General features: G+C 39.3%; 1 protein-coding gene across 5 annotated transcripts in view; it reads left to right on the forward strand.

Annotated features, from left to right (window-relative positions):
* Positions 1 to 24588, forward strand: part of SNAP25 (synaptosome associated protein 25) — an 85497-nt gene that overhangs the window by 46649 nt on the left and 14260 nt on the right. For 4 of the 5 annotated variants that reach the window (XM_043602887.1, XM_043602886.1, XM_043602888.1 and 1 more), the window contains 3 exons: positions 8562 to 8703; positions 10595 to 10636; positions 17681 to 17729. In XM_043602887.1, the coding sequence (XP_043458822.1) occupies positions 8632 to 8703; positions 10595 to 10636; positions 17681 to 17729 (163 nt within the window). In that variant the 5' untranslated portion in view covers positions 8562 to 8631. Of the gene's footprint in view, positions 1 to 8561; positions 8704 to 10594; positions 10637 to 17680; positions 17730 to 24465; positions 24584 to 24588 lie in introns of all 5 variants that reach the window. The other variant, XM_043602890.1, reaches the window with a different exon arrangement.

Below are 24588 nucleotides of genomic sequence, written 5' to 3' on the forward strand. Positions count from 1 at the left end.
ATCCTTAGGATAGGGCGACAATAACACAGGATAATTTACAGTAATAAGTATACTGTACCAAAAACAAGAAAAATGTAAAATAAATGAATCTTTTGTCAATTCAAGAAGATATAGAAAGAACAACACAGTAACATTTAGGAAAAAGAGAGAGTTAAAATAAGCATAAAACCGGGGCGAGGGGGTGGGAAGAAGAACTGGAGATTAAATGCATGGGTAGAGGGGTACCTGGGTGGCTCAGTTGGTTAAGCTTCCAACTCTTGATTTCAGCTTAGGTCATGATCTTGGAGTTTGTGGGATCAAGCCCCATATTGAGCTCCCTACTGACAGTGCAGAGCCTGCTTGGGATCCTCTCTCCCTCTCTCTCTGCCCCTTCCCCTGCTCATGCTCTCTCTTTCTCAAAATAAGTAAATAAACATTAAAAATAATAATAAAATAAAAGCATGCGTAGAGATGATAAATGATATCAAAAGCTGGGATATACTGAGATGTACCTGCCAAACCAATCTATGTTATTTTCCAATCTATAAATTAGACTAAAAATAAAATAGTTTCCAGTTTTTGAATAAAAGACAAAATTAGCCACACAATGTTCTTTGAGAGTAAATATGCTTTGAAAATACACTTTTGAAAATGACCCAGATTCCTGATCTGAAATTTATCTGTGTGGTTAATAGAGTTAACTTCTAAACATGTTTCCTAATTTACAAAATGGGGATAGTAAGAATTTGAAGACCGTATGTCATTTAAGGTTCATGTAAGTTATTATATGAACAGCACTTAAAACAGGGCCCAGCTAAGAGTAAGCCCTCAGTCAGCGTTAGTGTGATTTTACTAATAATTAAGGAGAGTTGTCCAACTTGGTTTATAAAGTCCCTTTATTCTTCTTTGGGCACAGTTGAATATAGTGAATCTTCAATAAACTTTTTTTTTAATGTTTATTTTATTTTTGAGAGAGAGAGACAGAGCATAAGTGGTGGAGGGCAGAGAGAGAGGGAGACACCGAACCTGAAGCAGGCTCTAGGTTCTGAGCTGTTAGCACAGAGCCTGACGCGGAGCTCGAAGTCACAAACCGTGAGATCATGACCTGAGCCGAAGTCAGACACTTAACCGACTGAGCCACCCACGCGCCCCTCTTCAGTAAACTTTTGCTGAATTTTAAAGTGTATCTCCACCAGAAAGCAGGCAGGTTCTGCAGGAGGAGAGAGAGAATACCCCAAAGAGGCCTTGTTCAAATGGATTAGCAGCGCAAGAAGACACCAAGTTGTAGGGTGCAGCTCTGTGATAATTCAGCCGATAGATGTTGATGTATATGGGTTTGCTGGTTTGTCTTATTAATTAAAAAATAAGCCATGAAGAGAAATAGGTGTTAGCTCAGGGCATACTCCCCTTACATCTTTCCCAAAATGTTCCTTCCTGATGGCACTCGAACTAATGGCCAGTGTCCCCAGCATAATAGCTCTCCGTGTCACTGTTGACCTTGCCTATTAAAAACAGACATCTCATATTTCCATGCTCACCTCTTTTCCTGGGTCCTAACCATGTTTGAATCCAGACTCTGCATCGAGAGAACAGTGTTACCCTAATGCATGAAAATAAATAAGCCCCTTGACAGGGAAGAAAGGGTTGTCTCTGTATTTTATTTGCCCCATGTCTAATGTGAGTCTCAAATAGACTTGCAGCATTGGAAAATGAAGGGCTTTGCAAATTATACTTGACATCAAGTTATAGCTTCAGCCTGCCTACTTTGTACCACATACCGTGACAGCCACGGCCTCTCAGGTGTTTCTGTCTCTAGTGCAGTCCAGTGCTGCCCCTGGGGCTGGAGAACCTTGGCTGGCAGCTGGGCATGGAAATTAGGAATCTTTGTGAGAGCTGTGCAGGCTTCCAGAACCTTGTGATGAATGACATGGATTAAATCCATAGTTTATAGTCCTAAAACCCTATACAAATTGTCAGTCAAAAGCGAATTCGTGTTCTTTTTTAAATGAAAAAATGACACAGGAAGCTCCATGAGGAGGGACTTTTTCAGACAAATATAGACAGAAGAAAACGTCCTACACTGCGTCTGTCTACAGGAAATGTACAGTGCCCTGCGGGTATGGGAGATGGATAAGGAATGCTTTAAGGATTTTGTTTGACTTGATTTAGCCCAGGGATCAGTAATTGCTTTCTGTATAGGACCAGAGGGTAAATATTTTTGGCATTGAGGGCCGTGGTGTCTCTTGCAACCACACAACTCTGCCGTTGTGGCCTGAAAGGACCATTGATGATAAGGAAGCCAGTGGGCGAGGAGTGTGACAGTAATACTTTATTTACACACCCTGAAACTTGAATTTCATATATTTTTACATGTGCAAAGTCTGCTTCTTCTTTGAGTCTATTTAACCATTTAAAATATAAAACCATCCTTTGCATCGAGCCAACACAAAAATGGGCATTGAACTGGATTTGGCTGTAATTCCCTGAAGCCCCTGGCTGAGCCTGTTTTCCCCGTCTGGGTAATTGTGGAGCCGCCTCGCTTCCCATGCAGCTGGTGGCTCTTACTAACATTCCAGGAGACGGTTCTGTATATCAGAGCTCAGCAAAAGTGCTGTCTGGGCCTATGGCAGCAGCATTGCCTGAGGCTTATTGGAAATGCAGAACCTGGGACTCCCATCTCAGATCAACTGACTCAGAATCTCTGAGAGTGGGACCTAGCACTCTGTTTTAACAAGGTTTCCGGTGATTCTGATGCTCATTGCAGTTTTAGAAGCACTGCCCTAGACCACACCTGGAAAACTGCTGATTTAGGGACATTAAATGCCACCTGGAGAGTATCAGAACAGCTCATTCTGTCTTTCACCCAACAAATCAATTAACATGAATTGAACACCTACTAGGGGCCAGACCCTTTACCAAACACTGGTGATTTGAGATAATTAATAGGATACTGTTAGACCCTTAATAGCATGGGAGATTATCTTACATCAGAGCCCCAGGGAACAGTTTTGAGTGGCTCTGCTTCTAATTTCTTCACTTAACTAAGCGGGCTTTGCTGGCTGGGACCACACTACTAGCTCCAGCAACACACAGGAGGGAGGTCCAATGTGCTAACATGATGAAATGTTCCATGCCGCCTAGATAATAAATGCCATTTCACTGTTAACATCCTTTCAGCTGGTGAAATTGCTGTTCATCAGTGTCTGTATGCCTCTTCAGGTGCTATCTCCTAGAAGGTTAATATGCTTGGGTTTGTGGTTTGTGGGGAGAATTTATCAAACACTAGCATTAAATACCCCAACAGAGGGTTTGGAGGTGTTCTTCATGCCTACTCTCCCTCTCTTCTTATTAGGAGAGTGGACATTGCTCTTTCAGCTTGGAAATGCTGTGCATTTGAGATCTGTCAGATTCATTAGCCCTTCTCCCAAATCACAGGCATCCCCCACATGTTAGGGCAGGACTAAGGTGTGGGAGTTCCTGGGGAGACCGTAGAAGTGACAAAAACAAAGGTATCCACCACATGGCTTCTCTGCCTTCACCCCAACTGTCCGTCAGCCAGGTCCTTTTCAGCTGCCGTCAGCTTGGTGCCAGGGGACCCTACAGCTGTTTTTCAGGTGTTGAGAATAGCAACTTGGGAGGAGATTGCCAAGGAAACCCACGAGACATGAGTGCGTGTGTGTATGAGAGAGACAGAGACAGGGCGCCTAAGAGAGCATCACGAGCAAATAAACCTGGAAGAGAGAACTAGCAATAGTACTACACGTCCGAAAGCACGGGACCAGCCTTCTAATAAACTAACCTATTAGGAGGAAAAGTCAGTTGCTGGCTTGGACTGAAGCAAGATGTTTCCCCAAGGAGCCCAACAGCAAAATACAAAGATGGAGAGCTGGGCCCATGTGGCAATCCTGAGAGGTGCTGCTTTGAGACTGGAGGCTCCGGCACTTTGCTGGTTTCCCTGGTTTCAGTGTCTGCAGGTGCTTGGCGCCCCAGCAACATGCCTCCTGCCCAGCTGTTTTAAAGGAAAGCTAATTAACACACATTAGAATTGTTCCACTCTTAGCAAAGGGTATAGGCTTAACCTGAATGAGTGAGGCTTTCTGAATATTAAGCCCCCACATCCTTACAAACAATGTTGATCAAAACTTTCTATAATATATTCCTCTCAAAAAGCCTATGAAACTGGTATCATGTGCCCTGTTGAAAAAACTGAGGCTCAGAGACAGTGATAGATTTGCCCAGAGTCACCCAGCAACCGAGTATCAGATCCAACAGTTTATCTAAGCTCTTGGCTACTACACTAGGCTACGGCCCGCAGTCTACTCAACATTTCCACTGATGCACCATTTTACTCTAGAGGGTAGATCCCCATCACTCAGAAGAACATGGAATCTTGTTTCTGCTTGTTTCAAGGTTCAGAAGTGGTTTAGTGTAAATTCCTTTCCAGTTTGTGTTTGCTAGATCCGTAATTTCTAAAGTGGAGACCCATGTTTAAGTAAAACACAAAGCATTTAAAGCTCTATATCATATCATGAGTACATATTCTGGTGACCAGAATTGGTGTTCAAAAATTAACAGGCTCGGGGCACCTGAGTGGCTCAGTCACTTAAGCCTCCGACTCTTGATTTTGGCTCAGGTCATGATCTCACAGTTCATGGGATCGAGACTCATGTTGGGCTTGCTGCTTGGGATTCTCTCTCCCTCTCTCTCTGCCCTTCCCCTGCTGGCACTTTCTCTCCCTCTCTCAAAATAAATAAACATTTAAAAAAAAGTTAGCAGGGGGCCCCTGGGTGGCTCAGTCGGTTGAGCGTCCGACTTTGGCTCAGGTCATGATCTCACAGTTCGTGGGTTCGAGCCCCGCATCAGGCTCTGTGCTGACCGCTTGCTCAGAGCCTGGAGCCTTTTTCAGATTCTGTGTCTCCTTCTCTCTCTGCCCCTGCCCCGCTCACGGTTTGTTTCACTCTGTTTCTCAAAAATAAATAAATGTAAAAAAAAATTTTTTTAATTAAAAAAAAAAAAATTAGCAGTCTTATGGTATGATACTCTGTTGAAATTTCAAATGGCTGCCCATAGAATCAACCTAACATAAGCTTACTACCTTTTTCTAAAACGCTGGTAAGTAAAATGTAGCCCTGAAGCTTCTTTCCTTATGTTTTACTGTGATTCCACACTTGATGCTTTACCCAAGAACCACTGGCTACAAAAGAACAGTGAAATCTATTATTTACAAAGAAGATTCACTTTAAGACTCCTCCTATCAGGAATCTTGAATAGTCTGAGTTACTTCACAAAAGTACATGTGGCAGAGTCTAATAATATGTACTAAATTAAGATCCCAGAGGAATCCACTTTAGCTGTTGAGAAAACAGTATAGCAGTGAGCCTAGGAGATGGGGTCATTGAGGGCCTGCCTCTGTGAACCTGATTATGTTGATGAAGAGTTTTTATTCTACTTTTGCCCCAAAAAAAAAAAAAATGCTTCTCATACAAATAATAATAACAATAATAATTACTATAATACTTAAACATTGCTTCACGGCCCTAAATCTAAATTCCTTTCCCATCTTCAGTTTTTTTAATAGAAGAAAAAAACCCAGATGTGTTTTTCAGTTAGGAAATCATGCTCCTATGCAATATTTTTATTCCATTTAAAGTCTCTTTAGGCCTTCATTAGTTAGTGTAACATCAGCTGCTATAACAAAACAAAATCCTTACATTTTCAATAGTGTAGCACAATCGAAGTACACTGTCATTTCATATGAAGGTTCAGGTCTTGGTGGTTAACTGTCAGCTTTCCTCCATGCAGGGATTCTACGGGTCCAAATTCTTGCCGTCTCATAGCCTGGCCATCCTCTAGGGTCCTGTTTTTTCTTTTCTTTCTTTTCTTTTCTTTTCTTTTCTTTCTTTCTTTCTTTCTTTCTTGGCAGAGAGGGAAAGAGAGGGCATAGGAGGAATGCCTGGTTTTTTTTTTAAGTTTATTTATTTATTTTTGAAACAGAAAAAGAGAGCAAGCAGGGGGAGGACAGAGAGAGGGAGACAGAGAATCCCAAGCAGGCTCGCCCTGTCAGTGCTGAGCCCAATGAGGGGCTCAAACTCACAAACTGTGAAATCACGACCTGAGCCAAAACCAAGAGTTGGATGCTTAACCAACTTAGCCACTGAGGCACCCCAGGAATGCCTGTTTCTGAATTGCCTTAGCCTGGCAGGGATGCACATCATTTCCACTGTAACTCATAAACCACCTCTAGCCACATGGCACCACCTCCTTGCAATAGGAACTGGAAATGTAATTCCCAACTGGGCAGCCATTTCCCTAAAACAACACTCTACAATGGAAGAGGGAGGAAAAATTCCAGTGCACACTTAGCCATCTCAGCCACAAAACAAGAGCCCATGCCTTCTATAATTTCACTACTCACAGAGAAGGTTTTATCATATCAAATATTTATCCTCTTGAACCCTTCCTTAGGCTCTTTATCCCATTACCTCTGATGGCCTTTGCTGGGGACATGACTTCCTCAGGGAAACCGGCTATGACCCATGGGCACCCATGGTATATCCCCAAATATAATCAGTTTCACACTAAGTAATTTAATTTCCTTATTTTACTCCCATCTTTCTAATTAGGCTGTTGCTCTGTGATAGCAATGAATTTACCTGTCTTGTTCATCAATATCTTTAGTGCCTAACACTGCCCTGGCATATTATAGGTACTCAGTAAGTATTTGAAAAAGAAGAAAAGACAGGATAAAGAAAGAAGGGAAAAAGGAAGAGGGAGAGGGTGCTGGTTGGCTCTGGAGGGAGCTCAGTGTGGCTACCTGTAATTTGCATCATGTGGGATTTCAAGAGTGTAACCATAAAATGGGCTGGTCACATTTCAGGGATAAGGATCCAACCCTTTTTGGAAAAAATAGTTCTGCATAGTCAATAAGCCTTCTTGGCAAACTCTGATAACAACTGCAAGAGACAAAGATTTTCTGCCTGTAGCTCCTTGCTGGAGGAGGAAAAAATTATCTGTCATTCAGGATTCCTTTAGCTGGCCTAAGAATTAAATGGATTTGAGACCAATTAACAGGAGAAAATAAAATTTAATTATGTATGTATGGGGAATCCATGTAGACATGAGTTCCAAAGACAGTCAGTCAAAATGAGGTATATATGTCACCCTGAACTAAGGAGAAGGGCGTAGGGATCTGGGACTTAAAAGGAAAGGGAGAAATTTGCAGGAAGATTAAAAAAAAAAAAAAAAAAAAAAAAAAGAGTAAATGTTTGCTGGGCCATACAGAAACAAATGGCATAGGGAGGAATTTTAACAATCAGACTTCGCTAAATCCTTCTTGGTCTACCACCCCTAGTTCTTGTTATACTGTAGTTATCTACAGTGATAACTCCTTTCCAGGAGGAGGTCCTCTATCTAAATTCTTGTAGGCAGTTAGGGAGAGAGTCAAATTTCTTCCTGAGTCTTTTGGGCCCTGATTGTTTTCAGCTGGAAATAATCTGTATGCCAAAGTAACACATCTTCAGGTAGCCTCCCCTTAGCCCTATATTCTTTTTTTTTTTAATTTTTTTTCAACGTTTATTTATTTTTGGGACAGAGAGAGACAGAGCATGAACGGGGGAGGGGCAGAGAGAGAGGGAGACACAGAATCGGAAACAGACTCCAGGCTCTGAGCCATCAGCCCAGAGCCTGACGAAACAGACTCCAGGCTCTGAGCCATCAGCCCAGAGCCTGACGCGGGGCTCGAACTCGCGGACCGCGAGATCGTGGCCTGGCTGAAGTCGGACGCTTAACCGACTGCGCCACCCAGGTGCCCCCCCTTAGCCCTATATTCTAAATGCTTCTAAATGCAATGGAATACTACTCAACATCAAAAAGTAGCAAACTGTTAATACATGCTACAACATAATCTCAAAATAATTATGCTAAGTGAAAGAAATGAGGGAAAAAATGACATATACAGTATCATTCGTTTATATAAAATTCTAGGAATTGCAAACTGATTTATAGTAACAGAAAGCAAATAAGCAGTGTCTCAGCCCTGGGGTAAGGTGAGATTGAATGTGTAGGTAGGATTACAAAGAGCATGACCAAATTTTGGGGGGTGATGGATATATTTTCTTAATTGTGGTCATGGTTTCCTGGGTGTATACATATGTCAAAACTTTTCAAATTATATACTTCAAATATGTGGGGTTTATTATATGTCAGTTATACCTCAATAAAGCTCTTAAAAATAAAATAAAAATAAAAAATAAATATGAGGTTAAAAGCGTACTAACCCAGAACAGCATCCCTCCATATTGTCATTCCAAAATCTTGGGTGATTTGTGTCTTAAGAATGCTTCATAGTTATCTGATATCTTCATAGGTATCTGTCTACATTGTAAAGTTGGCAAGTATACATTCATAATGCACCCTTTGGAGAAACAGCAAAATTCTGTTGATCCTGGTCTGAGTATGGCTTCCACCTTTCAGAAGATGACTGAGTTATGGAGAAAGAGTGTGGGCTATTGAGATCTTCTCCTATTTGCACATACTACATGCGCTCATATAAACCCTAACATGTTCAAATCTGTTTCTTTCAGGTTTTGTGTCCAAACCCATCACTGACTCCCCAGCCCAAGCACCCAGCCACCTTCCCCCACCACCACTACCATGGCTGAAGACGCAGACATGCGCAATGAACTGGAGGAGATGCAGCGAAGGGCTGACCAGCTGGCTGATGAGGTGAGGGATGGGACACAGGAAAGGAACAAAAGGTGGGGAACTGAGTAGTTTGACTTATTCAGGTTCAGGTGGAAAAGGTCTTCCAACATTTCAATTTAAAAAACAGTGGGGTATGACTTTGATATTCAATATACCTGATACCTCTGCAGACAGGAATGGTTTGATAAACCTATGTACAAGTAATGACTTACCCTAAACTCCCAATTTCTAGAAATCTAGAGAAGTCAAGATCTTCTAAAAAAAGCAATGTCTTCGGATATCTTATAGCCTACAGTGTGCTAGAGCTGGCCTAATTCTGAGAGGTGATTATTACATTTTCCAGAATTTTGCAAACTGGTACTAAAATTGAATTATATAAACTGACAATTAAATAGATTATATTAAAACCAAAATTAATAAATACTCAAAACTCATCACATCCTAATTATTTTACTGTATTTTACTTCTATCTATGATTTCAAAGTTCTTGACTAGTGTTGTATCTATAGTGTAGGAATACCATGTAATGGTACATTACTGTACATCTTCCCAAGTTCACCTTCAGTGACCCATGATATAGTTAAAAATCAGACAGATTAAGAGTATTTATATCCCAGGAATCTGCAGGCACTACAAGTCAGGGCTGACTTACTGTTTTATTGTTTGTCTAGACTTATGAAAGTAGAGAAAATATATTAATAACCTTAAAAGTCTGCCTGTCTCTAGCCATTATTCTTCAATTAACACAAAAAAATGGAGGAAATCTTCCAGTATTCAAAAATTGTTGTTCTCGTCAGTAAAGAAGTCACCTGCATCATTGACAAACTAGTGAAGTTCCAACATGTCCTCATTGTTTCACATTCCTTTTATTCATTAATGTAAATGAAAATATCAACCAACATTCCTGTTAGAACTACACTTGTTCTTTGCACGCTTAGCATTGGACACAAGAGTTCTGCAAACCTTAACAGAAACTTTCTGGGAGAATCAATTGGCTATATGGAATTATTTGTAAACTTAATGCTTTCCATCCCTTATATCAGAAAAATAGTAAATTTAAATACATATATACATATTCATATATGTTTTCCAGAGAGCTGTTTGTTTAGCATTTACTAGCATACCACAGCTTACAGCTATTTATTTCAAAAAGCAGCCTCCTGACAGCTCTTCCAGGAAAGTTAACATTCTTCACATTTCTGCAGAATCTTGTCCAAAATAAGTTTGTCACTTAAAAGCAAAGCCTTGAGAAATCACCCTGGTTGCTGGAGTCTAGTTGTTAGTTTCAAAAGAACTGAGACAAAAGCGACAACGCTGTGCCAGAGGGACCAGTGCTGACTTCAGATTTTCCGTCTCACTTTGTCTTATCTAAGGATGAAGATAATTATTATAGCTGTCTCCTATAGGCTAGTTATTTCAAACATGCTTGATTTTTTTTCACCCTAAGGCGACAGCTTAATTTGTATTGATAAGAACTTCCAATTGTGTTTCTAGGAGCTTTATGAGAAACTTGATGTTAGATTCATCTCAATTCATGAAAAATTATGTTTGTGTTTAAAATTCAATATTCTTGGTCCAGGGAGGCCAAATTAGTCGTCTGAGTATTTGAGATAATTTTTCATGCATCCTGCACATGCAAAATTATCTTTTCCAGATTACTTTGTCTTTGATATCAAGATCAGCTTCATATGGTTTTGATTTTAGAAGATCAGCTTTAATGTAATTGCTTTAGGGAATCTTATTATGTAGAAAGACTGATAGGAAAGAGATTGAAAATGTGTTTCAGTTATAAACTTAAAAGAATATGTGATAGTAACCCTTTGTGTTTCTCAAGTAAAGAGAATAGTTCTGGTTTTCCAAGACCTCTGGATTCTGCACTGATAATATTTATGCATTTTTTTTTAAATCTCAGTCACTGGAAAGCACCCGTCGTATGCTGCAACTGGTTGAAGAGGTAAGGAGTGGCTGAATTTCAAGATAATGAATTCCTTTTGCTGGCATATTCTTTTCCTAGACCCTACTGCCTTTTCCTAGGCCATGATCCCATTGATTCCAGAGCTAGTGAAGTCTACCAGGAAGCCACGTTAATGAGGGAGATGTCAGGCAGCCATTAAACTATCCCCTCTTCCTCCCAGCCCTGGCTACCTTTATAGTCTGGGAAGTAGAGATGGATGGTATTTCCAAGTAAATGCTCCCAAGAAATCTTCATATAAGATTGAATCACTTTAAGCAAATATAAGGAATTATCTACATAAAAACTTCCCTTGTAATGACTTTGATGCCTCTAGGTCACATCTCATCTTGACATTCTGTTTTGACTTAACCACATATATATATGACTTTTAAAAATATATATCCCAATAGATACAACATTTTCAGAAATTGTAATATTGAGAGTCAGGCACTAAAATTCATGAAATAATAGGAAAATTTTTTGATAAAAGGAATTTCAAGTCCACAACGCACATATAGAAGCTCTTTTATGTTCCTGACTCTGGATTAAACATCCATTTGCGAGGCATGGTTAATGAATCCCAAACTATTTTTAAATGGGTAAAATAGGACAGATAGCAATAATGGAATCAAAAGGGCACTTACAATAAACCTTGCTCTTTCCAATTTGGTAGAGCAGCAGTCAACCAGGAAGAATAAATGGATTAATTGAACTTGTCTATTGGGAGAGATGAAGTGGAAAAAGAATGGGATGGGCTATATTTATCTGAACTGAATAAAACAAGCCTAATAGTTTTTATTTAGTGAAATGCTGTTTTAGCTATGCTTTGAAACTCCTTATCAATTCATGTGTGGTTATCATTTTTCGAGATCTTCAGTGTTCTCAAGGAGAATGATTAAATGAGCCTATTTGCCTCATGCTACTGTAAATTGCTTATGCAATGACATGAAAGGAAGGAAAGATCAATTTTATAAGGCTAAAAGGAAGTTCAGCTGCCTCTCACACTACAGAAGCCAATGTCTTCCCTTATTTCTGCACTTTCAGCTTCTTACCCAGAAATGAAATACTGGCTACATGTGAATTGCCACAGGAGGAGTGGGGAGAAGGTAGTGCCGTGGGCGCCCCAGGACACTGAGGAAAGGGTGAGAGGTACACGTAATGAAATCGGTTATCATGAGAAATGAGAATTTGAGCCTGTAATGTAGCATAAATTGGCCCCTATAGGAAGGCAGGCCAACAAAGGATCCCTCGGCATCACATGAAGCAGCTTTCCATCTCTAAAGGAAGAGAAATATTGTCTTTGCTCTACCCTGGGAACACAACTCATGCAGAAATACTTGAGGACCAAGAAGGAGGCAGATATTCTAAATCTAAGAGTGCTGGTGAGGCTTTCTAGAGTTAGCTTATTGTCCCTCAACCCATCATGAGAAGAAATGAATCACATTTTTGTGACATTCCCATGTGAGTTCTCATGTTGAAATGAAGCGAACCCACATGTCAGCTGACATTATTATGTTCTATGTCTTTATGACCTTCAACCATAGCCTCCAGGCTCGTTTTTCATTTTTGTTTACGTGTATGCATGTGTCAAGTAAATTTGTAAAGTACCAGAACTGTTACCAATTTGCCCACGTATGCAAGTTGAAACACTGCTTAGAATGTGGGAAAATGGTGGAGCAAATGCATTAAAATGCATCACTTTGAACTGGCCCCTCACCCATTGGAGTCTTTGGGCCAACCAATATTTTTTTGCCTCTTCTTAACTTGCAAGTAGTGTCAGTCAGTCTTGAGAAAGAAGTGTCTGCTCTCATTTATTCTAACAGAGGGAGAGTCTCAAAAGCTCTACGGATTAAAGTAGGATACTTAAATCATACATTTTTGTTTCTCTTAAAGTATTTCTTGATCAAGCATGAAGTTGCATCTTATAGCACCAGGGGTGAAACAGACAGAAGCTAGTCCCACCTCTATAAATGAGAGGAGGCTATTAGACTTTCTATCCTTGGGAAATTACGAGCAAGGCATTATTAGAGTAGACTGATTGCTCTTACTTCCTCCTGGGTTATTTTATATTGATGGTCAAACACCCCTTATGTCTAGGGCAGTGGCTATTCAGATGATAGTCTGCTTTTCAATCAAAAAAGAAATTTTCTTTAAAGAGAATCAGCATTAAATATTCATCAAGGGCAGAAATCATTTGGCAAATACGAGCACTGAAATACCAGGATCTTCCCCATGATCCCAAAGTGCATCAGTGCTATCTAATTTGAATTGAGCTGAATTCTTATTGAAATTTAGTCTCAAAGACAGGAAAGGTCACTAAATTTGTAAAGTCTCCCTAAGGCAGACAACCCCACTTTCAGTTCAGTATATGACTTTGTGCCATCCCTCATAGACTTGAGGGTGTAACAGAGTGGCAGGTGTAGAATCTTACTTTTTAATAGAAGCCATTATTGGCATTTCAAGGATAGTGTAAAGTTACACATAAGTCAATTGGGAAAGTTCAGAAAAGCTAGATACCATATACAGGTAAAAAGATTGGAAATCATATAACACTTGGTTCCCAGCCTAGAGTTGCAAACTGGCTCTTCTGATGGCTGTTCTTCAACAAACATGTATGGAATTCCTAACTTTGGAGGTCTGAGGGAAGATATAAATTTGTATCATGCAGGAAACCAGGTATGAAAATAACTCTCCAAATTCAAGGCCTTACCTGCCTTTGGAGCACATAAGAGGGAACAATTAATTCTGGTAATAAAGTCATGAATGTCTCTACAGTATTTGGTTCTGGGCGAAAAGGCTAACTCTGCTGACAATAAATGCTGGAAATGAAATCTACACATGAATGCCTTGAGCTATGAAAACTAGCCCCAGGAAAGCCCCACTGCTTTAGGGCAGGCCAATTCAGAGGCACCACACAGAGCTTTCCTGGAGTGATAGTTACTGAGGCTCTGTGTGGTGTTTTTTGCATGGATGTTTTAAGCATCTTTTCTTTTCATCCCAATTTATCTTTCAAGACACTCTGGTAATGAGAAGGGAATAAGCATTCTAAAGCTATATCTTTGTTATGCCAGACTTTCTACTAAAACTGGAAAATTGAGGCAGGGCAGTTGTTTTCCTATAGGTAGATATGGGGTCTTTTCGAATTCTAGCAGTTAAGATAGTGCCTAGACAGTCCTGGTTTTAGTTCAGATATGTTGGGCTTTGGGGAAAGCATCTCAGAATGAGAAAAGAAAGACTTTAAAATGTTCTAGAAACATGGTCTTAGTTCATCTGTGAGAAAGGGAAAATAAAAATAGAGAAAGAAAAAGAAAGAAAAAAAATTCCTGACATCTCCAACTCCCTGGTTTTTAGGTAGACAATTTTCCCAGCACTCTCAAACAGAAACCAAGAATAGAGCTAAGACAAAAATGGAACCATCTTCTCTCTTTCCTAGCTATTAAAACACAATACTCCTTAAGAATAAGAGAAAAGTAATATTCTGCCTTTCCTGAAATATTATCCCCATCCCTGCCCTTCTCCCTTGCATTTCTAGTATCCCCAAAGAATAATCCAGTTATTTTGATAAAAACTGTCAGGAATACAGTGGAGTCAAATGTAAGTTCTAAAATTTATTGAGAACCTACTATGTGTAGGGTACTATACCTAGAGTCATCATCATCAAACATATATAATCTAACTTAACCCTTGTAGGTAGCCACCTTTTACTACTATTCTGATCTCCATCTTACCAAGGAGGAAATTGAAGTACACAGTGGTTAAGTAACTTGCTTGAGATACCCAGCTACAAATGGTACACATGAAATTAAAACCCAGGTCTAGTGAATCCCAGATCCCAGACTGTGAATTCTTACACACAGCACTCCCCTTCCACCAGCAAACCCTACCATATTTACTTTTTCCTTTGAGAATTCTGCAAAAAGCAAAAGGATCTGAAAAAACAAACACAGCAGCCCATTCTAAACTGATTGAGATTCTATACAAATTAAATCCTTTATCTTAATTGCTTTTTGTAAATACAGCCTCCCATAGAGTGAACTTTTAGAAGCCTTTACTTTCTGAGCTCATTTTAATCTTTATAAGTACTCTGGGCAGTAAGGGAGCTGTTTCTTTCCCTGTCTGACACCTAGGGAAGCTGAGACACAGAACAAGTGACTCTTACAATAGAACTACAAAGATAAGTCTAAAATTTGAAATTATCGACTCCCAGATCCCAACTCTGTCCACCTAACCAAACTGTGTCTAACTCTGTGAAGCAGTTGAGAAGCCATATGCTTGGCCCTTACCTTAGTGCCTGGAACAGAGTGGAGGCTCAATAAATAATCAGTGAATGAATGAATGAATGAATGAGTGAATGAACAAATGAATAAACAAATGAGTGAATGAACACCAACCCAGTAACCACCCAGTCTTCTTTGGCATCTTTACCCTTATCTTAAACATGGGGAAACATGCTAAAAATCAAGTGACTCTTCCACAATCTCATGACTAGTTGCTGATTGAACTAAGAGCGCAGCCCAGTGTTCCTGACTCCCTGATTAGGTACCCACAGCTTCTATTTACCCAAATGGGAGCAAGCTCTTGCTCCTTCAGATTAGTTCTGTGAATCATTCCAGCACTGAAACATTTAGCAGCAAATTGAACAAATGTGAAGTTATACTTGCAGGCTTCCATAAAAAGTACAACAGAGACTGTGAACAGATGAGACCTGGACTGTCCAAACTGAAGTCACTAGCTGCTTCTCATCCTGTGTCCCCAGTAGAATGGAACAGGGATTTCATGCATGGCCTTGAGTTGTGTCCTATAAAGAGAAAATGATCTCTGAGGTGATTCTGTCCTCACCAGTACTTACCTTGTCACATCCATATGCTTGAATAAGGCCATCTGCTTTTTACAATTTCTTCTCTTAAGCAAAGGCTAAAATTTGCAGGAAAAAGGGCACAGAAATTGTTAAAGTACCAGCTAGTGTAGACAAACGTGTTTTGGGGTCTGGAATCTTGCTGTTCAGCATGTGTCTGGGCACCAGCAGTATCATTAGATGGTAGAGCTCATTCAGAATGCAAACTCTCAGGCTCTATCCCAGTCCCACTGAATAAGGATCTACATTAAAAAAATTTTTCTTAACATTTATTTAGTATTGAGAGACAGAGCATGAGCATGGGAGGGGCAGAGAGAGGAGGAGACACAGAATCTGAAGCAGGCTCCAGGCTCTGAGCTGTCAGCACAGAGCCCGACACAGGGCTTGAACTCACGAACGCAAGATCATGACCTGAGCGGAAGTTGGATGCTTAACCGACTGAGCCACCCAGGCACCCTAAGGATCTACATTTAAACAAGCTGTTTCCTATGCAGGGGATACATATGCACTTGAAGGTTTGGGAGGTAGTGGTCGGGAAGCTTCTGATGGTAGTTGGTAATGATGATATTTTTCATTTGCCTAGATATCCTTTTATAGACGCATTTGCTGAGGGTATTTATTTTATATACACTTTTGTCATGCTAACTGTAGGCCAATCACCAGTCTAGCATGTGGGATGTACTATTTCACTTAATTCCCATGACAACTCAATGAGGTATTAACTATTATTACTATATTACAAATGAGGAAAATGAGGCACAGAGTAATTAAGACATGTACCCAAGGTCCCATAGCTAGGAAATGAAATCACCAGGATCTCAGGGCAGAGTCTGGCTCCAGAATCTGTGCTGTTGAGGACTCCTGAAGTCATCCTAAGCTCTACAGACTACACCCTAACCTCACAACTAAAGCCTATCAAAACATGTTCAAGAGTAACTTGGCTTTTCCTGTCTAGGAGAGTTAACTACACATTCTCTGAAATGGTGAGTTTATAAAATTCACAAAAAAAACATTTTCAGTGTTCTATTTTTTAGAAGTCCTATTGGAACTGAGCTGTTAAAATACTATTAAAAAATAATAATAATAAAAATAATAAATTAGTAAATAAACTACCTCTGTTGACCTCCACTAACTTGTCTTTCTTTCTTAGTTATTGGTTTAAAATGAATCCCTGGAAAATAAATGGGGCCATGAGAGATGTCTTACTTTTGAGCTTATTCTAGGGGCCACCATGAGCATTCCTCAAAAAACCAATTAATCCCAACTATTAGCAATGCCACTTTATACTTATTAACAATCACCCTATGAAACAAAGGTCTTTCCTTAACTAGTTTGAATTCCCAGGAATGATGGTTTTTAAGGTTGGGCCATGCAAATATCTGTGTTCCTTTTCCCTACCCACCAACTCCTACTCCCATCCCCCAAATGGTTCAGGTATTCAATTTGTTTAGATCATAAGGAGTGAAGTGAGGGGTGCCTTTTACAGACTTCTGCACAAAATAACTGCAGTAAAGCTTGTGGCTGAATTATTTTCTCATTCTCTTACTGTGCAGAATTTTAGATTTCAGAATAAAGAGCCCTTATTTCTCATCCATCCATCCATTTTCTAAATCTCACAGAACTTTCCCCTGTAGAGAGAAAATGGGAGAGTGAGTTCTGTTTGGGCCCGTATTTCTCAACCTTTGTGAAGCAATGATCTCTTTTGATCAACCTAAAAATTTTGCCCCAAAGTTTCTTACTTTCCACTTGGTCATCCCTTCCCTATTCACTTGAGGGAAACTTCCTGATGTATCATGCCAGAGAAGATTTAGTCTAGATTTTGGAAGATTTGCTTTCCGTGGATGGTGTTATAGAAACTATAAGGCATTTTTGTTTTCCAAGTATTTCACAGTATAATACTAAGTTGTGTATTCCAGTTCCATGCCAAGCCCCATCCCCAGCCCTACCTCCATGGAGACTGAGCTACATCCCCTCTTCTATCCTAAGAATCACTGAGAGAGCAAGTCCATAGGTGACCCCTTCCTCTGATCCCTCCCCAGCCCTTAATACTCTTGCCCTATTTCCTCCCTCTCTTTCCTTTGGTCCTTCTTCATTTTCCATTTCTTGGGCTAATTGTCCCCTTACTGATTTCTGTTTCTCTTTTCTCTCTCTAACTGCTTTTCAACTTTGCTACCATTGTTGGAATGTAGAGTAAAGATGCTGGTATCAGGACTTTGGTTATGTTGGATGAACAAGGAGGTAAGTTGAGATTTCTTCAGTAAGAACAATTCCTCATCTGAATAAAGTGCATTTTCAAAAAATTATTTTTGCATACACAGGTGGTCCTTTTGACACGTGTTACACGCATGTAGGAATATGAGGGTTCTAGAGTTTTCATCGTCTTGCTTTTCCCCCTTTCTTTGTTGAAAACACTGGTAAATGTATGGGAGTATTGAGGCCTTCATGACTGATTGAATGTTACTACTCTCCCTGTTATATATGTTGGAATAACAGAATTTTGAAGGCAAAACTCATGTGTTTGTATTTTCTTTTAATGGTAGTATTTTGGACAGTTTGAGAATTCTCTGATTCCCCCTTATCCCCAGTTTTCCCCATAAATTTAGTTTCTTGTAATAATCCCTAGATAGAATGAGAGAATAATATGTCACATTGTCCATTTCTTCTGACCATCCTAATTCAGTGTCTGGCAGTTTTGATTTCCACGTCATCATGAGGATTCCTTAAATAATTAGAAGCTGTCTTTAACAGGATAGAAGCTGAAGGAGATTATTGGAAAATGGGAAATTGAACCACTTAAAATATTTAAATTGTTTTTTAAATTATTATGGAAGTGCTAGAAGCAATGAAAATCAGAGTATCAAGGAAAATCATCTCTACTCTAAAGTGGAAGCTAGAAGGGTAATATTTTTTTTTCTCAATACATCTAGTCATATGGCAATTTTTATTTAATGCTAGTCACAAGTTAGTTACCTGATTCTATTCTGAATTCTTATCATAACAAACAAATTTTTGAGAACTTTTTTCTTGTTATTTATATTTTTGAAAACATTAGAAAATTCTTAGGAATCATGAGAAAAATTTTTTTAATGTCAAAGATAAAAACGTAAAATGTATTCACAACATGGGACACCACAAGCCAACTTCTGAAATAAATGAACCTCAAAAGAGGTTCATACAGCCATACAGATAGCAGATAGCAGACTTAAGGCATTTCCGTAAAATACAGACAGACCTGCATATCATCAAAGAAAAGGGCAAAACCTACAAGCAAAATGGATTTAAGATATAAATAGTCAATTTGTAAATAGACGTATGAAGCCATGCCTGAACCAACAACAATAATGAGATGCCACTCTTTAGAACAGACTGATACAAATTTTTAAAATTGATAATAACCAATGCTGTGAGTGTTTTGATAACACAGAGATTCTCAATGTACAGATAGGCACTGTAAACTGATAAAAATTTTTGAAGAGTAATGTCATGATCCTTTAAATTATGAAGTGCACACATCTTTGACCAAAACATTCTACTTCTAGAATTATATGCTGTAGATATACACTGACAGCTATAAGAAGAGAAATATACATGCCTAACCTATAATAGTGTAAAACTGGAAACGGCCTAAATGTCTATCAGTGGGGAGAGCAACCAAATTATGTTCTGGCCATAAAGAAATATTCTGCAATCATTACACTAAATGAGATAAATCTTTACCAACTTCTGAAGAGTTAGGGCTGGGACATGGAGGAACTAGTGGAAGGTATCATTTGGGATCCTCTGGGAAGCAAATGCTAAGAATCAGAAGTGTTTGAGATCTATTATGGACACCTGTGATGAATCAAGAGATGAGGAGCAGGAGTAGACAGGGACAGCCAGTCAGATTGACACAGGTCTGACACTTGTAAGAGGAATGGAGGGGAGGAGGTTTGGGGAGGAAGAGTCTCAGACTGCAGTACTGCTCTGAGAAAGTGTCAGCCAAGCTGACGGGGAGCCAGTAGCTAAGATAACCTAATGATAGCCCCGTGATGGGCAGGAATACCTCATCTTTAGTGATTCCATTGTGCTCAGCTCTAGGCTAGAAGCGTCCCAGTGATGCTTGAAGCATGGTCTCCATGCAATTGCTTTGGCGGATCCCATAGGTGCATCAGCTAGAGATGTGAACTAACTACAAATTCCCTCTTGAAGAGAGTTCTGAGGGGCACATCTTCATGACTGTCATATAAAGGCTTTTGTTTCTATATTATGTATTTGTATTGAACTTTGTCAATAAATAGATACCAACCAATTTAAAAAAAAACAAAAGAAAAAGCTTTTAAAAGCAATTTAACATCAAGCCCAACACTTCCCTGCAATTTTTGAAATACGAATTATCAAAAGGTGTATGTAAGTAAGGGAGTCTAGTGAAGTAGTTGTATTTTGAAGGAATTACAGTAGCTGTGGCAATCTTCAGAACTCCCCAAATGAAGTTGTTATAATTGTGAGACTTGCTGGCTTGGTCTGTGTAACAATGTGCCAGATTTTGAAACTCAGGACATAGCAAATCATTTAAAAAAAAAAATTAAACAGCAGGTGCCCATGTAGAAGAGCAGTACCTCATTTCCAGAGCTAAATTGATACATATATACCCAAATAATTAGGAGTTCCATCTTATTAACTGTTTTTGTTAGTAATTTGTATGTGAAGGGAGTAAAAAAGGGAGCATGATAATTGGAAGGAAGCTTTCAGAAAGGCTCAAGATGATGCTTTTTTCCCCCCAATATTGTAATGCATTGACATGAAGACTTGGAAAATAATACATACAAATGTGGAATCAAGAGAAAGTGGGGCGCCTGGATGGCTTAGTAGGTAGAGCGTGAGACTCTTGATCTCGGGGTTGTGAGTTCAAGACCCACATTAGGCATAGAGCCTACTTAACATTAAAAAATTAAATAAATTTAAAAAGAGAGAAAGTGAATAACATGCTTACTTGAGTTGCAGATTTCATTGCACTTTGATGAAGAAAATCTAGAAATAAAATTTGCCAAAATCTCCACACAAAAATATATGATTCATAAGCACAAATGATTCCCAGGAGCATCTATATATTATTCTCTGAGAAAGAAAGCAGAATAACAGATTTCCCCCCAAGATAGTTAATGTTCTCAGCTCAAACATTTCATTTGTGGCCACATCACAGTAAATGCTGAATTCTTTGGTTAAACATATTTTCTAGAATACTTTCGGTTTTACCAGATGCATGGTAATTACATTGGTACTGAGAAAAAAAAAAAAACATGCAACTGTAAAACCTCCAAAAGCAAGTGGCTTCTGCCTGGTCTTTAGTGGTACACACGTTCCATTTATACTATAAGGTGATTAGGACCTTTTAAAATGACAGATGAACATATCTTCACAACTATCTTCACTGCCATGGTAAATGCATTTTAATTCTGTGTATGCTGTGTTTAATTGTTTAGATCAGTAACTGCTTTAAAATGTCTCTCCAGTTATGCTCTACTAATTTTGTCTATGCCTCAACACCAAAAATGTTGATTGCTTCTACCCTGCAGCTGCACAGGAGTTTCAAGAAACAGACATCCTTCTAAAGAACTATTCCAGGTTGTCCAGCCAAAGGCTTGCACTCAGCAATTCTTTATGGGATTCTTGTTTTATACCCAGGTATCAGGAGACACCAAGGAGCACTGAGCATGACAGATGGCCCTGGAAATGCACTGATTCCTGGGACTTTTATTTCTCTAGAAAACTTGTCTCCAAGTGAAATCCCCATGAAACCAACCTCATCAGTAATGTGGGCTAATTTAACCTTTCACCTCCTTATCTCTTATTCCTTTTGTTGGCCTTTGCTGGGTTATGTGTTTGTTTCAATGCTGAAGACTCCGCTCTTGAGACAATCCCATGGGATCGATTTCAAACTAAACAGGGAAATCTTTGACCTTTGCCTGGCAGAGTAAAAGCAAAGTAAGTCCTCTCCCAGAGTGACTGCCGACTTTCTTAAAAGGTTCATGGAGGTACAAAGTAGCATTTGAGAAAACATTCCTCTTGCTAAAGTCTACACACCAATATCTGTTATGAATGACTAAAGCTGCACTAGGGTAGCCACTAGCCACACGTGACTATTTAAACTTATTTAATGAATTTCCATATGTTCATCAATGCTAAGGAAAATGAAAATCATGTAGGCAGCATCTGGTAACTGAATATACTCAGGAAGGCTTGCACACTGGGTCAATAGCATTGACATCTTGCTATTCTTCTACTCTGTGTTTTTAAACCAGGTCGAGGCTTCTGAGGGCCTTATGTTGCCTTACTTAAATAAGATTAGTAGGAAAGGTCTCTAAACTTAGATCCCTGAGCATCCTGCCATTGGTGGATCTATCACAAGTAACCAGTCATCCAAACATGGCGAAAGAAAGTACTATCTCTTGCCCCAACATATAGCACCATCTACTGGAATACTTCTCCTAACCCAAAATGTTACTATCTTCCTAGTCTCCAGGAAGAGACAGAAAACAACCAAAAAGCAAGCTTAGGGAGGTAAGGAACAATCAACAATGGACAGTACATTGCATCAGTCAGTTGGATGCTACTGTCCACCCTGGAATGGAATGAGGATATTGATTACTTTCAAGGATTTGCTGAGAGATTCCTCACAGAAATCCATTGAAATTGTATGAAGTCCCAATATGCCAAACATCCACAAACATAACAGTACACTCTAAAAATGAAAAGTTAGAATACCTATGACAAAATGGTTCCACATGTTTTTAATTAAAGGTTTGACTCAATTCGGTAAAATGATCAGTTCAACCAATATTGGTAGCTATAACATAGTTTTCTGAATCAACTTTTCCGTAAGAGTTTTGGCATCCCTCTCTTCGCTATGACCTTTGCCTAACAATCTGGCAACCCATGATAGAACCCAGCTTTTAGGAATACCGATTGGGACCAGCCTGTTTGTTTTTATATTTTATTTTGAATTCCTGGTTCAGAAATACAACACTTGTGGACCAATTCACATTTTTATTTTATTGCCTTTTATTTTTATTACTGCCTAATCCCTGGGGCTATGGTGGGTGGGGCTCCTGAAATGTTGTATTTTTAGCCAAAATATTAACTCAGGAGAAACTCCTTGGGAAGGACAAATGCCGGAATATGTATGTCCATGCCATAATCTGCGTGTATTTCAGCTGTTATTAGTGGAATGCAGCTTGCTTTCCCTCTGAGTCCAGATGTTTTTCAATCCCATCCTAACCCAGCACTCCAGAAAGCTATTATCAATTATTCCATTGGGATTTCTGTCTGTACTTAACATGGTTCTTCTTTTGACAATGTTGAGCTGTGCCTCTCCCTCTCAATCCCCTCATTCAGTAGTTATTATTTTTTTTTAATCTGCAGACTAGTTTATTACATTCTTTAACGGGAACTAGAATAAAGTCTTTAGAAAGGTACAGAATCTTCTAGGATGTCAAGAGTTGTCATCAATTTTTTTTAAAGTCTTTTTAAAGATTTTCTTAAAGACATTACTATACCTATACATACTCAGCAAAAGTTCACCAGCACAACACTGTTATTTCTTCCAGCTATCCAACGCTGGAGAAACACCTAAATTTTGCCTTCATCCATCATTTGAGGTGCATAGCACAGGTAGCAGATTCCAAATAAGCTAGATTCTATCCTTTGTCCCACAAGAGAGAACACAATGGGCTCTTGATTTCCAAATGGACAGTTTCCCCAGTTTGGGTCACCAAGGAACTTAATCTTCATTTTTTGGAATGATAATCTTCACTCTACAATTTAATGTGAAATTGTTTTTAAATGATTATTTATGCCCTTAGACTGGAAATGTATTTATCAGTTTTATTCTAATCAAGCCTTTATTCCCAGAAGCATGTGTACATGGAAATGTAGATGAAAAGAGGGATGGAAGTGTAATTAGGTTTTGTAACTAGATAGGCATTGCATTGTTCCTTCCCTTTAACAGTCTTAAAAGCTGTTTTAAAAACCCCTTTACTGAACATGTAATTTACTCAATTTGGTGACAACTGTTGAAAAATTAATCAGATTAGTGAATGTAACCTTGGCAACCCAGAAGCACAAGCCAGTTTTATGGCTATTGATCTATGTCTCAGATGCACTTGGGTCGGCTTTGCTGGGAGTGATGACTCTATGTTCCAGCCTGCCACCCCTCCTCCAGAGCCCCAAGCATTTGTTTTCCCTGCTGTCTGCCTGGGTTTGGGATCTAACATGCCCCCCATTGTAGAGACTGGGAAATCAAGTGAAATGCCTTCCAGAATTTGCATAGCAAGTAAGTCAGGATGAGAGAGGAATTTAAATGTTCTGGTACTTGGCATATTACTCTGTTGATGTTGACTTTTTTTTTTTTTTTAACAGTGTCTATGGATTAAGTATTCAAAACCCAAAACTGCCCATGGCCTACCTTTGGCTAGACAGCCACTACTAGGGGAAAAAAGATCCAATACCCATTGCTAATTATCGCTGTAATTATTTTCCCCAAAGAAGATTGATTCTGTTTTCTACCTGTACCTGATCGAGGATGCTTAAAGCCAAAAGATAGAGATAGTTAAAATTGAAGCAGATACCTTCTCTAGTGGCATGAAATCTGAATGCCTAAAACATAAGCTAACACCCTGTTTTTCTTTCTCTCGGGTTTCACTGGTGTCTGAGTAAGTGAATATGCTGTGCTGTTTTCCTGGACACTCAGAATCAAACAGGCCTACCTACCCCATCCCATCGTGTCTGAATTACAACTATTTTGAGCATCATTTCTGTTCGTTTCCTTCCACCTATGCCTGTGTAGGGCAGCAGCACCAGTCTACAGCAATGCATCCTCTTGGACCATGCATTGTAATATCTTTCTCTTTCAAATTCCGTTCCACATAGTCATTTCTCATGTTCTGTTGGAAACCCCCAAAAAATTCATTCCACACTGTCATCCCTTTGTCCTAACCAGAACAACTCGATCGTGTCGAAGAAGGCATGAACCATATCAACCAAGACATGAAGGAGGCCGAGAAAAATTTAAAAGATTTAGGGAAATGCTGTGGCCTTTTCATATGTCCTTGTAACAAGTAGG

Source organism: Prionailurus bengalensis, chromosome A3 (genome assembly GCF_016509475.1).
Source record: "Prionailurus bengalensis isolate Pbe53 chromosome A3, Fcat_Pben_1.1_paternal_pri, whole genome shotgun sequence".
Classification (NCBI taxonomy): Eukaryota; Metazoa; Chordata; class Mammalia; order Carnivora; family Felidae; genus Prionailurus; species Prionailurus bengalensis.